This window comes from Acomys russatus, chromosome 8, assembly GCF_903995435.1.
Source record: "Acomys russatus chromosome 8, mAcoRus1.1, whole genome shotgun sequence".
NCBI lineage: Eukaryota > Metazoa > Chordata > Mammalia > Rodentia > Muridae > Acomys > Acomys russatus.
In genome coordinates this window covers 72664337-72679939 of record NC_067144.1, presented here as the reverse complement: position 1 = coordinate 72679939, position 15603 = coordinate 72664337, and the positions used below count along the sequence as shown (strand labels likewise).

Genomic DNA, 15603 nt, shown 5'->3' with positions numbered 1-15603 from the left:
TGCCTGGGTGAGCCTTGTGTCCTCTGGGGAACTGTAGGCTGGGCCAAATCTCCAATCGCTGGAGTGCCTTAAGTGTGGAGGTCACAGGTCAGGGGCCACTTGATAGGGACGCATACTCTGAGCAGACACCCTGGCTACAAAACCCCTCAATATGGACAGTGTCCTAAGTGTCACCACTGACATGTGACCTCTGAGCTTCCTGGAAACCATTTGGAAACTAAAAAAAAAAAATAGGGTGACCGCTAATTTCTGCTCACATATCCCCCCAGCGCCAGGCAAAGTCCTAACTTGTTATCCCTGGCCCTTTGGGCTCCACCTATGAGCAAGGGTGGTTCTAATTCAGCTCCCCTCCAAGCGTCCCACACGAATCCCCCTAGAGCACCGCTGGCTTTAGGCTAGGTACTTGTGGAGTGGAGGGCTAAGGTGTCAGGCCTCTAAACCCATTGAAACAGCCCTGGAAAGAACCAAGGTGTAAAATTCCCCAGTGTTCACAGAGAACAAATTTAGTAGCAATCCAGGGAAACTTAATTTCTGAAAATGGACAAATGTGTCCCGGTGACTATCCCCTGCCTCTGGGCCTTTCTTGGGTTTGAGTTGTGCTCAGGCCAGACAGCCATCCCTGACCCTTGATCCCCAGTGCACAGTCTTCCTCTTCCTCCTCCTCCTCCTCCTCCTCCTCCTCCTCCTCCTCCTTCTCCATGTTTCTGGCTTCCCAGAATCCTTCCATTTGGAAATGATCTCCACCCAGAAGCCTCTGTCCGGCTTCCTAGAAAACCTGTGGTAGGGTCTTGTCCCCACAGCCTCGGAGCACCGGAGCACCGGAGCACTGGGCACATAGGGCTATTTTCAGTATAATTCAAATACCTGGATGTTTTCACACATCATTATACTTTTCCTGAAACTTCTTGAAAATGTTCTTCTTTTGGATCTGGCAGGGGGTGGCTGGGCTGCTTGGGACAATTCCTCCACTCACCATCCCTGCCCCAGCCACCTCATCCCAGAGCAGTGGCTCTGCCAGCTGTTCCATTAGAAGCCGCTGCGGGAGAGGTGAGTTCACTCAGCCCATAAAAGTATGCTTTGGGCTGGCCTTCGAGGTGGGATAAAGTCAGGCTTGTCCTGAAAAGAAGAGTCTTGGTACTGGGAAATGACACACACACTCGTGGAAACAGGGACACCAGGTAGATAGCCTGTATCTACCCCCAAGCAAGAGATCTGTGTATTTATTTGAAAAGTGAGGGTGGAAAAATAAAAAGCTGGGAAGTGGTGGCGCACGCCTTTAATCCAAGCACTCAGGAGGCAGAGGCAGGCGGATCTCTGAGTTAGAGGCCAGCTTGGTCTACAAAGCGAGTCCAGGACAGCCAGGGATGTTACACCTGTCTCGAAAAACCAAAAACCAAACAAACAAAATAAAACAAACAAACAAAAACAGAGAGAGAGAGAGAAGTGAGGGTGGAGCTGAAGAGTAGGTTGTGCTGCCCCAGATGTCACAGTTAGTGGTGGCCAGTCTCATGGTGGGGGGCTAAACCTGCTTCTCCCCAAGAAGGGAGCCCAAAGCTCCACCCTCACCTGCAGTTTCCAGTCTTAATATTGGGCTCCCCAGCAGCATGTGTCCTCTACAGGACAAGCTGGGAGCCCAAGAGGCCAGGTTGCATGGTGAGACCCCAAGAAGAACTTGCTGAGAGCACTTGTGAGGGAGCCAAGCCCATGCACCCATTTCTAGTGACTTCCTCTCACATCCTGGGCTCAGCCCTTGGCTTGCCCTTCAGTTGAAAGCCCAATAGTTCCCTGACATCAAGAAGCTAAATATGGTCCCTCCTCTCTTGGCCTTTTGCTCAGTTGGTCAACAAGCAACTCATGAGCAAATACGGGGTCTCAGGCAGGCTCTTGGGGTACCTGATGAGATGGGTTCTGATCAAATTAGGGCCTAGGTTCTGGTGAAAACACTAGGGTTCCAAATCCACCCTTTCTCTCACCTCTCCAAACTGGGACCCTTCATAGGGGTCTTGTGGATGTTTGGTGGAGTTAATGTCTCCCTCCTTCTGTGGAGGCGGACTATCTGGCCCCACCCTTCCAAAAAAAAAAAAGAAGAGAGTAAAAGCCAGTTAGGAAAGCTCCTCTCGGTAACCAGAGGCCTGGTCACCTCTCTCCTCCCCACGTTGTTTAAAGTGTCCTCTCATAAATCTTGATCTTCAGGCAATCCCAAGGCCTCTAACCTCCACTCTAAAGCATCTTAGCCTTGAGACTGGGTTAGGGAGAACCAGGGTGGGGAATAGCTGTTTGTCCTCCTGTTTGCTTCCAAGCACCGCTAAGCTACCTACCTAACGGCTTCTAAGTCTCTCACCTCGCTGCCCCCCCACCCCCCAGCATCACCCTTGTAGAGTAAGGAAGAGGGCGTGTTCCTGGGGAAGGGCAACCTCAAGCCAGTTTCAGACTGTAAACAAAGCTTGTCAAATGGGTGGGGGCGGGGCTGAGGAGCCAGAAGCTTGTTTTTTTTTTTTTCTCAAAGACACACAGGTCGGCTACCTAGGTCGGCTACCTGAGCCGGCTAAGTCCCACCACCCCCACAATATCTCCCACATGGACCCCCTGTCCTCGATCGATCCGATCGGACAAGGGCTCAGTCCCCAAGGCTGAAGCTTCTGCAGGGGTGTTAAAGTGAGACTTGAGATCTGGCCCTCTGCCTTGCTTCCCCAAGAGAGACACAGCTGGTCCCTGCAACTCGCCCCATTTGTAGACCCGATCCCAGTATATTGTCACAAGAAGCGACTTCTCCAGCAACCCAGCTCCCTTCCTTGTCATTCTTCTGTCCTCTCCCAGGTCCCCGGAAAAGCCTTACCTGGCACCCACCCCCATATCAAATCAAGGAGCCAAGAGATGGGTTTAAGAGTAGGCAGAGGCCCCAAGAAGGCCTCCTACTGGTCGGTAGGACAAGGAAGGGGTTGGCGTCAAGTTTTGAGCATATCCCACCACGGACTAGAGAGTACACTCTCTGACAGCAGGGCCGAAACACACACACACGCCCCCACCCCACCCCCGCCAGCAACCTCCAAGGCTGAATAAATACTTATCTCTATTAGGTGCGGGACACAGCCCCTTCAGCAGCACCCTGGAGAAAGCGACCTGGCAGAGACCCATGGGCAAAGCTACATTCCCACCCGCAGCTTCTTAGTGTGCATTGCCAGCACCCCCACTCCTCTCTCCCCCACTCCAAAGCCAGGGGCTGCATCTCAGGCGGGGGCTGCACTAACTCAGAGAGCGGCAGGCTTCAAACTGCAGCTAGAGAGAAGCTTGTAGAGGCAGAAGAGAAAAAGGAAAGCTACATTATTCTTAAAATGTTAGCTTTTTTAATGTTTTTTTTTCAAGACAGGGTTTCTCTGTGTAGCCTGAACTTTCCTAGACTCGCTTTGTAGACCAGGCTGGCCTCGAACTCACAGCAATCCACATGCCTCTGCCTCCCAAGTGCTGGGATTAAAGGCATGCGCCACCACAGCCCTGCTTTTTTATTTATTTGTTTTTGTTTCTTTGGTTTTTTTCAGTACTCGCTCTTGCAGGTCTTTAATTCCATATAGGCATATGTCAAGAGTGCCCTCACCAAAGTTCTGAAATCAAGTCCTTTGGATGGAAAGAAGCATGACCTAAGTGGGTCCAATCCTCCCCGCTGGGCATTTGACAGAGAGGTGAGGGGGTGTGTGCAACTGAATTTAAACCCAAAGAATCCAGTTGTTGGCACAATTCAGACCTTGCACACCACCATCCCCAAGCGTGCGTGTGTGTGTGTGTGTGTGTGTGTGTGTTGGTGTGCATTGCTTTCTCAAGTACACTGGGATAAGGTACCTCTCTGCCTTTTTGCCTCCAGGAGCTGAGCTTCAACGCCTGAGGCTAGCCTCCTGCTGGGCCCAGAGGAAACACACACACCCACTATCAGGGAAGCCCAACTGTGGTTCTCTCAGGGATGTTGGGTTGGTGGAATCTACGGCAGAGGTGGCTCTGTGCGGGCTGCTAGAAACCAGCCACCCCGTGTAGGGCCGCACCACCCAGCACAGCTCAGGCTATGCCACAGCCCTGTGTACCCCCCCTACTCCCAATCACTCACTAAAGTGTGCCTCTCTTCTTCTGTCTAGCTCTTGTTCCAAATGCTGAGCTGCTCGCCCCTCACCCCACACCCCTGCGCACCCTGTCTACCTCTCACACCAGTTTATAGTTGGAAAGAAAGCAAAGCGGTAGAAATTGGAAGGCCTTCAGGCATGAGGCAGAGACAGTCCTCCTCCCCCCAAAACACACACACACACACACACACACACACACTTGCCGTTCACGCGTTTCTGGCCAATAAAGTGGTTTTTCCATTTTTGTTGCAAGGTTCCTCTGTGCCTTTTCTCACTTGCACCCACACCAACGCCACTGCGCAAATATGGAATTCTCAGTGAGCCTGATTTACCAAGACAGGGGCAGAGTAGCCTTCAAATGCAAAAGCCGAGAACATTCTCCAGCTTGCTGCCTGGCCCTTCTCAGTTTTCCTCTCTTGTAGTCTCTGTACTGCTGGAGTATAGGCACCCATCGCCTGCCATGCAGTCACAACGGAAGCTAGACCGCTGGCCTGTCCCTCTTTGGCCTCACTTTCCCCAGCTAGCTAGCGCCTTTCAACTTGTGGGTCACAATTCACAATAGTAGCAAAATTACAGTTATAAAGTAGCAATGAAAATAATGCTCCGTTTGAAGGTCCCCACAACATGATGGACTGAAGGCCTGAGAAACACTGGGCTGAGGCATTCCATGGCACTTCAGTTCCCCAAAGTCCCAAAGCGGCCTTCTAGATTCTCCTTCACCCAGTGAACACCACTGCTCACGGCAGAACCGTGTTTGGCAGCTGGGTTCTTCCTCAGAATCCTTTCGATTTGTATGGGAGAGTGCCTGGGACTGCTCTGGCCACCAAGCCTCCGAGAGCCATGGTCTTGATTTGGCTTTGGTGCAGCAGACCTCAGTCAATTCTGGTCCCTCCAAAACAGGTTAAATCAATACAGAGAGGAACGCCTCTGGAGGCGGGAGTCCACTAGTTTGCATAACAGGGGTACCTTGAAAGACGCGGGCTTGCTCCCAGCTTCAGAACTCCTGAGCTGGAGACCTTGAGAACAGGTGTAGCAGCACAGCAAGAGTGAGAGGGTGAGCGAGCAAGTTCCTTAAGACCCTGGGCCACCCCTTCTCCAACTGCATTCCTTAGGACCACAGCGTTGTAGGGAAAGGGGTGGCCAATGCGGGCACTGCCTCCTTCCTTAAGGCTGGCCCCACAATTTCAGATTTATTTCCAAAAAGTACAAGAGCTAAATGCCCCCAGGCTCCCCTTCAGGGAGTACCAACCTTTAGTCACCTTCTATGAGGCAGAGGTGGCCCCATCGATTGGGGAGCTTCTGAGCAATGCCAGGGCCACTGTGCGGACAGCACCCACATAAGGCCCATTTGTCGTGCCTTCTCATGCTTGAATAAGTGGCTGCTGTGCAGCATACACAGCACTGTCCCAGTTTTTAATAGGCTTCTGGTCAGCTCCCAAACAAGAGTGGCTTAGTTAGTCCTTTGCCCACAGGCGTCCACGTCCCCTGATGCTACTCTCTGGTTTGTTTGAATTCATTGACAATATATCATTCACCTTTTGATAATTTCTATTTTTTTAAAAACCCAGTATGGCTGGACGAGGCAGAAGGCCTGAGCTGCACGCCTGTTTTGTAGCAAGCGGATATGAGGGCTCCTTGCAGAATACCAGCTAACACTGCTCTTCCCCGTGGGAAGGAGACTAAGAAAAAAGCTGCTGCTATAAAACCCACTTCGAATTTTTTCGTTACTCTGAGACTTCAGGCAGCAGGGAATCACTAATACCTCTTGGACCAAGGGCCTCAAGGTTGGGTGTCCTGACGAGAGCATCCGAGACCAATCTTTCTGTACAAGGGAAGAAATCCCAAGAAACGCTCCTTGGGCCCAGCTGGGTGCTGGAGCAGAGCTCTTCACTGGGCAGTAAGACGGAACCGAGGAAACGCCTCAGCCACCTCGGCTCCCGGGGCGCTCTCAGTTCGCCAGGGAGCTTACTCTGGGGCTCCTCCGCGGCAAAGAACCGGAAGCTGCACCCGCGGACAAGACAGCCAAGCTCCACCAGTGTGGTGGAGAAAATTTCATCTAAGATTCAGACAATGCAAAAAACAGGCTTGTGGGTGGCAGCCGCAAAGGGGCCTTACCGATTTCGGGTGCGGCCCCTGGCCGTGAACAGCACTAGTGGAGGAGCCCTGTGACCAAGGGACACCTGTCAAAAACGGAGCAACAACCCTCCAAATCCCTTTCTTCCTTCCTAGGCGCGGGCTCTCCAAGAGGCCTGCTCTGCACTACCAAGTCTGGAGGTCGTGGAGACAACAGGCCTCATAGCCGGGCGCTTCCATGACAGTGTCAGAATCCCTCCTCCCGGGCCTCGGCCGGAAGAGACTTGATTCTCCCCTCCGGTGCCCAGCTGCCTGTCACCCTTGGCAGCCTGCTGGAGAGTGCCCACCCAGCAGGCCGCTATTTCATACAAACCCGGATCTGCAGGAGAGCTGCCGCCCAGTGATAATTGCTCGCTGTAGCACTTTTAAATCCTAAAACGTTACACTCAGGCCCACCCGCCACTTTTTTCTCTTTCTGGCTGTGTCCTGTCTCGTCCAATTTCTCGTCTCCTGTCCATATCATCAGAGCAAAGAGAGGTGAGTCAGAAAGGCGAGATATATACACGAAAGACTAGAATCTGAAGGCTGCTCACAAATGCTAGGATCCGCAGCACTGGCCTGCATGCGGTCCAACAGCCGCTTGTAGAAGGTCCTTTTCCACCAGCAGAAAAAGAGAGAAGAAATGGAAACAAACAAAAAATAGAGGCGAGAAAGAAATAGGGAGAAAGGGGGGAAATATAATGGATTAAGAGATCGAGAAAAGAAGAGGAACCGAAAAAGACCAGAATGAGCCGGTGAGTAAGGAAGAAAAGACCGGATAGGTGAGAGGAGGGCTCAGAAAGGAAGGGGGAAAGAACAGCCGGAACGAACTAGCGTGCCTGGGCCAACTTGGCAAATGCCAACGCTTGATTCCCCTCACTATGCCCGGAGCTTAGGGATGACTGGATCGCCAGGCCTGGCCTGGCTGTGTCCCCTCCCTTAGCTGGGCCAAAGTCCCGGGCGCGGCCTCCCTGGGACACAGCAGCCCGAAGGCCGCATGGGCTTCTCCCACGCGCACTGAAGCCTCTTCCCCCCCCCCCACCCACCCAGCAGGCCGTCCGACTCCCCTGCGTCCCACCTGCAGCCTCACCTTCGGGGAAGACTGCGCGCATCTTCAGGTAGCTAGTGGTGAGTCGGATGATGGATGCCTTGTCCAGCTGCGAAGTGATGGCCGAAGGCAGCGGGAGCAGCTTGGCCAGCTCGTAAAACTCGCCATTTTCCTTCTCCCTCCTGGTTTTGGCCGCATTTTTGGACTTCTCCTTCATCGCGCCTTGGCTCTGGGCATATTAGACCTCACTGCGCTCCAGGCCCGTGGAGTCCCGCTTGGGCTTCGGCAGCCAGGATGGGGATGGGGACGCCAGGGGTCAGGTGAGCCCGAGGGTGCCGGGCTCGGGCAGGTGCGAGGGACAGGCCAGGGGCACCGAACGGCTTCCGCACCGTCGCCAGCCCTGAGTCCGTCGCAAATACTCTCCGTCTGAGTCTGGAGGCTGGACTGTCCCGCGTGAACCCGAGTCCTGTTTCCTGCTCGCTCTCCGGCCTCTCGCGCCTCGACCTTGCTGGGGATGTGGCGGGCGGCGGGCGAGCAGGCGACCCAGTTTAGTCCTTAAAGGAGGGCGTGCACCGGCTGCCGCGAGGGCTCTGGGAAGGCAAGGGCTGCAACAGCGGCGGTGGCCGCGGAGCCATGGGGCGGGAGCAGAGCGTAGCGAGGTGGCGGCGGCCGGAGCCAAGCCAGAGCTGCGAGCGCTTTCCTGCCTTCCCCGGCGGTTCCGGGTTCCTGGAGCCCGGGCGTCCGGAGCTCTCGGTCTGTGGCCAGGCGAAGCTGCTCCACGGTCCACGTGCGACCAAGCTGCGTTTGTTTATGGCGGACCCGCCTTCGGGCGGAGCACAGGGCCGCCCCGGGCCGCCGGGGGGGGGGGGGGGGGGAGGGGCCGCGGCGGGGGCGGTGAGTCTAGCCTCCGACCCCACCGCGGCCCGGGAGTCGCCCGCGCGCCTCCTCGCCGCCTCCTCCAGGGACTGTCCCACGAGAGACCCGCGTTCTCTCCCAGGCTGGAGGTAAGTCGGGGTGAGAGAGCACAGAAGCGTCGCGCTTACCAGCTCCGGAGGATAAGTGGCAGGACCTGGGGTTGAGAAGGGCGGCCCGGTGCGGCGAAGATGGAAGGAGGGAGGGGTGCGGTGGCTTGCTTCCACGGTGACTTTGGGCAAGTCACCCGCGGGCGTTGTCCAGAAGAGGCGGCGCGAACAGCTGGCCAAGTGCCCGGCAGGGGGGACCAATCCTCAGAGCTAGTTGCTCACTCGCACCTTCCTTAGGACGCAGGTCCGCGACCCTAATGGAGGTCTCCTGAGGGAGCACTACATCTTCCTCCTACTCACCTAAAGGCATGCGTGCACCGAAGTGACCTTTTCGCATTCCCCCCTCTTTTCTTTCTTTCTTTCTTTCTTTCTTTCTTTCTTTCTTTCTTTCTTTCTTCCTCTTCTAGAAACACCAGGGTTAAAGGAGACTGTCGCCTTCCGGAGAGGTTCGAGAGGCTGTGGGTGTACGGGGGAGGGCCGGAGGGCACCTGGGGGTGCTAAGCCCAAGGACCAGGCCTCTTCCGTGGGAACAGGGCAGTCGACTTTCCGCAAGAGCTTCAGGGTGACCATAGCAAAGCCAGGGTCACAGAGACGGACAGAAGACAGTTGGAAAAGGGAGACTCAGTCCCCGAGAGTTCTCCCACCGGGCCACACTGGGTTAAATAATCCTGTGGTGTGTCCCCCGCTGGTGAGGTCAGGAGAGGTGCAGGCGCTACTGTGGGGTCCCGCACCTGGGCGGTGACGGTTGCTGGAATCCTCACTCCTCTTTGGAGCTTGAGCCTTCCGACGCGGGTCAGATGCCAACTTCCCAGGCGTCCCGAATCCCAGACAGACGCAGAGAGGTCTCTGGGCATTCCTTGTGGGATCCTGGTCATCAGGGCTCTCTTGGCGGCTAAAGAGTTGTGGGGTGTAGGGAATCTGACCCTGGAATTCCTCCTCCTCTAGTCCTCACTCCAGTCTGAGAGGAGTTTGCTGGTCCACAAGCTCCGAATACCTGTAGACTTCCCTCACCAGCGCCAGGGGAGCCGAGCCTTCCAACCACTGTGGTGAAGCCGATGCTTCGGGCCTTTGCTGGGACCGCTTTGAAAACCCGAAGTTCGAAAGCCTTCAAGGTGGTGTAGACTGCTGTGGACTTCGCGAGGTGCGCAAACCTAGGCCCTTCGCTCCTTGATTAAGAAACGAAAACAAAAAACAAAACAAACAAACAAAAAACCAGCGCGGCGGGTGGTGCGAAGTCGCACCAGGCGGGAGTCTAAGGGACTTCACGCTTTGCCTTTGAGGTTTCGGAGCTGGACGCTATTTTCTGGGTTCTGCATAAGGGTCCAGGCAGTGATCCAGTACCGAGTGTCTAAACACGCAGCCCTTCACGGGAGACCTGTTAACTGCTGTGCCTTTGGCCTCCCGGGACCTCGCCAGGAAGAGGCTGCGGGGAGCAGGGGCTGAGGACCCACCCTGCCGCCGCCTCGCAGGCCTCTCCGGAGCGCGCCCGGGCACTCAAGCAGCTACGGGAGGGTTTAGCGCTTCTCACACCCGCAGCATTCCCGACCCTCAATTACCGACTCCAGAGAATTCCTCCCCGGCTTGAAAGGGATTACCCAGATCGTAGAAACATGGCTAAGAGAAGGTGGAAGAAACCCGTCAACTAACAACTGAAACTTCTCAAACGAATTCCCCAGTTTTTAATAGGAAAGCGCATTTGAACACTTGCGACTGGATTTTCGCAGTGGCAGCCGTTTTCCGGCTTTTGCAAGACAGCGTCCGCTTTGGAGAGGCGGCAAACTCGATTGAAGTGGGCACGGGGTAGCTCCAGGCTCCACACAGGCCCTTCCCCAAACTTCGCTTCACACCACACTCGGGGCTAAGGAACAAGGGTCCCCAGCGCCTCTCCAGTCCGAGGCTTTGGGTGGGGATCTCAGTAGTAGAGGATTTTCGGCTGGGAAGAGTGTGCCGCCTATGCAGAGTAATGACCCCCAGCCAAGCTCTTCCGAGGCAGTTAGAGCCTAGAATCTCCAGGGCAGGCTTACTGCGGGACAGTGTTAAGTTAAAAACTTCTTAAGGTGCAAGAGTTGAGTGTGTGTGTGTGTGTGTGTGTGTGTGTGTGTGTGTGTGTGTTGTGTACACGGGTATATGAGGGGGCATGAGGAAGCCAGAGGTTGAGTCAGGATGTCTTCCTCAGTCATTTGCCACTTTATTTTTGAGTCTGGACCTCTGCACAGAACCTGGGCTCCTTAGTTCAGCAAGGAGGTCTGACTGGTGAGCTCCAGCACGCGGTTCGTCTCTTCACTACAGTTCTGACATTCAGAGCCGCGCCCCGCCCCCAACCCGTTCAGTTTTTACATGGGTTCTGGGGAATCCAAACTCATGTTGTATCCTAGGCACGTCACCTACTGAGCCACCTCGCCAGGCCCTGAACGTTTAATTGGTGATGACCATGGTTTAGTACACTACTTCTTGTCTCTGACCCCTGAACTGGAGAAAAGGTCCACAGCCTGGGCCTGAAGCTAAGCCCTGGAGTGTCAGCACCAGCCTTGGGGCCCCGGGGGGGGGGGGTGGGTGGGTGGGGGGGGGGGAGAGAAACAGAGGCCCTAGAATCTCAGGGTACCTGCAGATAGGGGTTGTGAAGAAGAGACCTACAGATCCTGCAGACTGCTTGCTGGCAGGCACCCACACTCTCAATCTGCTGGCTGAGAAGACAGCCCCATCTCTTAGAAATTTTCCATTAGGAAAACTAAGCTGGATAAAATTTGGGCCCCCCTCCCCCGAGAAGAAAGGGGTGGGACCAAGCCACCCCACATCTCTTTGAATTTTCCGCTTCAGATGCTTTGGACTATTTTTGCCAGGCTGCACACCCCGTGCCTACCTGAGGCCAATCCCCAGCAGAAACCAGCTTTCTGGCCCAGATCAAGGCCCTCACAGATGTTTTTGCCAGCGTGGGCTCTGGGGAAGCTGGTGGTAGAAGGAGATCAGAGATCTGGCACCACCAAGGTGTGTGTGGGGGCGAGACCCCTCCTATCCCAGCCTCTAAGTGAAATTTAAGAACTTCAACCGCCTGAGCTAGCTAGCTAGCGGGAGGAAACAGAAAATCCTGAAGCCTTGGGGACTGGAAGCGTGAATTTTGGCAGTCAGTGGGCATGTGCTTACCTCAGCAATACTTGGTCCCACTCAGCCTCACAGATGCAATGGTCTCACAACTGGACATCTTTTCTGGTATGAGATACCCCGAAGGATACTCCAACCCCCTGCCCTCACTCCTTCCCAAGTACGTTACAGACTCCCCTTGGAGTCACTGGGATTCCAAGACAATTGCAATATTAGCAAACACATTGTTTAAAAACAATTACAGGTAGCTAGAGAAAAGAATTTATTCTGTCAGAGGTCAAGACAAGTCCTTCCTAAGTTGTATAAAATCTCTCTCCCTCCCTCCCTCCCTCCTTCCCTCCTCTCACTGATAGAAAGTGTTTGCTTTAGCTTGGTCTGGGCATCTCACTGATTCTAGTAGGGAGACAGGGCATCTTCTTATGATGGGTTCAGGGGTGAGGTTTGCACAGTCTGAGGTAGATCCTTTGGGGCACCGGCACTGCCAGAGTCAGGATGCCAGCTCTAGTTCCTGTGAGCCTCTTCTGGCCTGGAAGAAAGGGGTATCCCTAAACCCTGGCCTACTGTATTGGGGGAAGTGGGGAGAATTCTGAGACCCTTCTATATTTTGAGTGGAGATGAGGGTAGCCCTTTCCTCAACGTGTTCCCTCTTTTCTAAGTCTGACCTTGCTTCCTCCCTGGTTTCCGAGAGGACACAGCAGCTGAGGACTTCTACAGGTCTCCACCCCTCTGAGGGACACACAGGCAGTCACCTCTTGGGGGCAGATGGCCACTCTGGGGCCTAGGCTGCAGGCGCACCTAACTGCCCAGCTTCAAGCTAGGCCCTTCCAGCAAAGCTAGGGAGAGTCAGGTCCCAGAGTGAATGTCACCTGACCTGCCACCATCCCCCTGGGTCTCTCCCCCAAAGGGCTCTTGGAGCAGCTTAACGGAAACAGCCCCCTCAAAGCCCCTGGTGGGGGCCAGGCAGACCACCTGCTACTGGGCAAAGCCCAGCTTTCCTCTACAAACGATCCTCAAGGCTTTCTGGGAGGCCGAGATCACGTTTGAAAACCCCTAAGCGGGAGGAGGCTTAGTCGGCTGTGTACTGAAATTCCTCAGTGGTTACATCAATTACACACCGCCTTGAAATCTGAAAACCGATTAGTTCATTTATGACATTGCCGAAACAGTCCTTCAAAAACCTCAACCTAAAAAAATTCCTTTTAAGAGCCAGAACAAAACTCACCCACCTGAGAGAAAATTTAAGGGACATCAAAGAAAGCATGGATATGATGCCCCCACCCCACCTCTTATGTGATAATAGCCGCCGAGGCATAAAGTAGGTTGACTACAATACAGGGCTGACACAGCATTTTATAGATAGTAATTCGTTTCGTTTAATTAACATACTGTATCCACTTGCAAGCTGCCAGTGAAGAATCGCTTCCCTATTCTAAGCAAATCTGGAATAGACGGATTCATTCAAAGTGTAAGAGGAGAAAGTTACTGGAAGGCGGCGAGGCAGGGCTGGCGTGCTGCAGCCATGGCCGGTCTTCTCTCGGTCTTGCTCAGACTTAAATTTGTTTTTCTCTTTCTTTTCAAGGCCAACGTAAAAGGTGGGATTACTGAGGTGTGTGTCCAGAGCACGCTAAACCTTCATTCGGGGTGATGGTCGAGACCTGAGGCTGAAGGTGACCACTGGCTAATGGAAGCTGGATGCAGATTTGGGCTCGGCTGTCAGGCGCTGACCAAAGTCAGGCGGCCCGGGGCTCCCTTGCAGTGGGTCACACCCGGGTCTTCAGGGGTTGGCTGGAGGGAGGGAGCGGGGACGGGGGTCCCCGCTGTGCCCTGCTGGAGGAGTCTCAATTCCGTGGAAGTGCTTCAGTTCCGGGAATCCCACCTTCAAGCCCCGGTACGCACTGGTGATGGGATTTTTCTCTAGGACCTTGATTATTTTTGGACTTTTTCAGCCAGAAAAACCTTTGAGTCGTTAGTAAATGCAAACCTGTCGGGAAGCTCACGGCTCTCCGGCACCTGGAGGTTTGCTTAGTGAGCGTCACTATCTCTCATGCGTGCGTGGGTCTCTGCGCTGAAGTGAGCTCCGTGTCCCCCCTCCCTTGGACAGCAGATACTCGGGCATAGTGGGCACCGAGGGCGAGACGGGTGGGTGAGGTCCTGTCTGGTAGCAATCAGAAGCCAGCGGGGTTTTTCCTTGGCGTCCGCGAGGGCCCCTGCACAGCCCCCAGCTTCCGCGTCGCCCGTTCTAGAGTTCTTGCCCGAGACGAACAACCTTTCGGGTTAGATCCTCGAGATTAAGGAACAAAATCCAACGTGCCTCATCCGTCCAAATCATCTCCAATTTTAAAATGGAGAAACAGAGAGAGGGAGAACAGACAAAGAGAGATCCTTCTAGACGCCAGAGCAAACACCCTGGAACAGTCCGCACAGAGTGGAGCAGGTTTCCGTGTGAAACGAACCGAGAAAGAAAGAAAGAAAAAAGAAAATAGGGAAAGAAAGAAAGGAAAGGAAAGAGAGAGAAAGGAAAGAAGAAGGAAAAAAAGAAAACACCAGTCCTTAATTCAGGAACATTGTTCCAGGAGAAGGCATCCATTAGCTGACAAACGACTTTCTTTCGGTTTATAGATATTTTTGGTCTCCAATTCCGAAGGCGCCCGCCTCCCCCCACCCCCCAGGACAGACATAAAATAATCGGGTTCAGTGGCGGCACTCACATCCCGCAGATGCGGACTCCTTTTAGGGCTACAGAGTTATTTGTATTTCTCTCCCAGGCGGGGTCCCGGGACTGTCACCCAGGCTGTGGGTGGCTGTTCTTTTAGAGACAGGAGGTCAGGTGCAAGCAGAGTGGAAACGAGTTAAAATTTCAGAGTTATTTATTTTTGGAGATTTTCCATTTGCCAGGCCCTGGGCGTAGGGGCATCAGGATAGACGGTGCTGGAAGTGTCTATTGAGAACCTCAACCTCTCAGTAAACCCTTACAGGCAGCCTGCAAGTTTCAGGAGGGTAGCTCTGTGCAGTGCCTGGACTAAGCAACGAGCTCACATACCTTCAAAACAATTTAAGCCACCATGCAGGCTGGACAGTTCATGCAAGGACCTGTTTTTATTCCTATTTTTGTTGGGGTTTGCCATTGTTACCCACACAGAAAAAAAATTTTAAGTGCTTATTGATGTCTATTTAAGGTTACTGATGGGTCTGGTGCCCGAGTAAGACTTTACATTTCTGTTTAGCCTATCTTTTTTTTTTTTTTTTAATTCATTTTTAGGCGCCGGTTCTGACAAATGAAGGGGAATAAAGATCCCTCGAGATGTACCTGCAGAAAGTTCTGGAGTTCCAGGACTAACCCCACCCTCGGGTGTTTAAGGAGCCCTCAGACTTCTCTGCTCCTTTTCTGCAGCACTGGAGAGAGGACCCAGGGCCTCCTACAGGCTAAACATAGACTCTGCAGGTGAGCTGCAGCCCCAGTGCATTTAGATATTACTTGGTGTTGGAGATCCATCATTTTTGGGTTTTCAAAAGTTAAGACTATAAGCAAGAATCTCGGGTAAGTATCCTAATTTCTGAGTGGCTTGGATTGAGCTATGGGGCAAGAAGCGGGCCAAAACCCATTGTTTGAGAACTCAAACCTGCCCTCCCCCCGCCCCCCCCACCAGGTGACAGAAGGGCAACCATTTGAACACAAGGACAGTTCCTAGCCACAAGGAAAGAACGATGCATCCAAATTAAGCTAGGAAATTTATTATCTGTAGAAAAGTAATTGGAGCAATGAGTTGCATCTTACTAGGTCGGTTTGTGGCCCTCACCCTCAGGTTCCCTTTGAATGTGGGAATCAAGAGACAGGTGGTGACCGAGTAAAAAGGATCTTTTGGGAATCTCTGCTCTGAACTTGCTTGTCTGTGTGGGTCGTAGATGCTGCTTCACTTGAGATGTTTTATGTGAGGGTTGCCAAGGGAACTTTGGATAAAATTCTGCAGGAGTGCCTTCGAAAAACATTATTCATAATTAAAAAATGATTCATAGAAATCACCAGAAAAATTATAGCACGCTGTGTTCAGACGTGTTTTGGAGCCATGTGGAATAAATAAAACCAGGGTCTGGTTGGGTGATGCTGCCTCCCAGCCTGCCTCTGCCCGTGCCGGGACAATCTGGTACAGGAGCCAAAAGATTTTATAGGTTTTATTTATTTTGTTTACTATGTGTCCTGCTGGCCTTGGGAGCCACT

General features: G+C 53.4%; 1 protein-coding gene across 1 annotated transcript in view; it reads right to left on the bottom strand.

Moving 5' to 3' along the window:
• The window catches only part of Sim2 (SIM bHLH transcription factor 2), a 40576-nt gene extending 32899 nt beyond the window's left edge, over positions 1-7677 (bottom strand). The window contains exon 1 of the mRNA XM_051150285.1: positions 7309-7677. Coding sequence (XP_051006242.1) covers positions 7309-7483 — 175 coding nt within the window. The 5' untranslated portion in view covers positions 7484-7677. The remainder of the gene's footprint in view (positions 1-7308) is intronic.
• Between the last annotated feature and the right edge of the window lie 7926 nt (positions 7678-15603).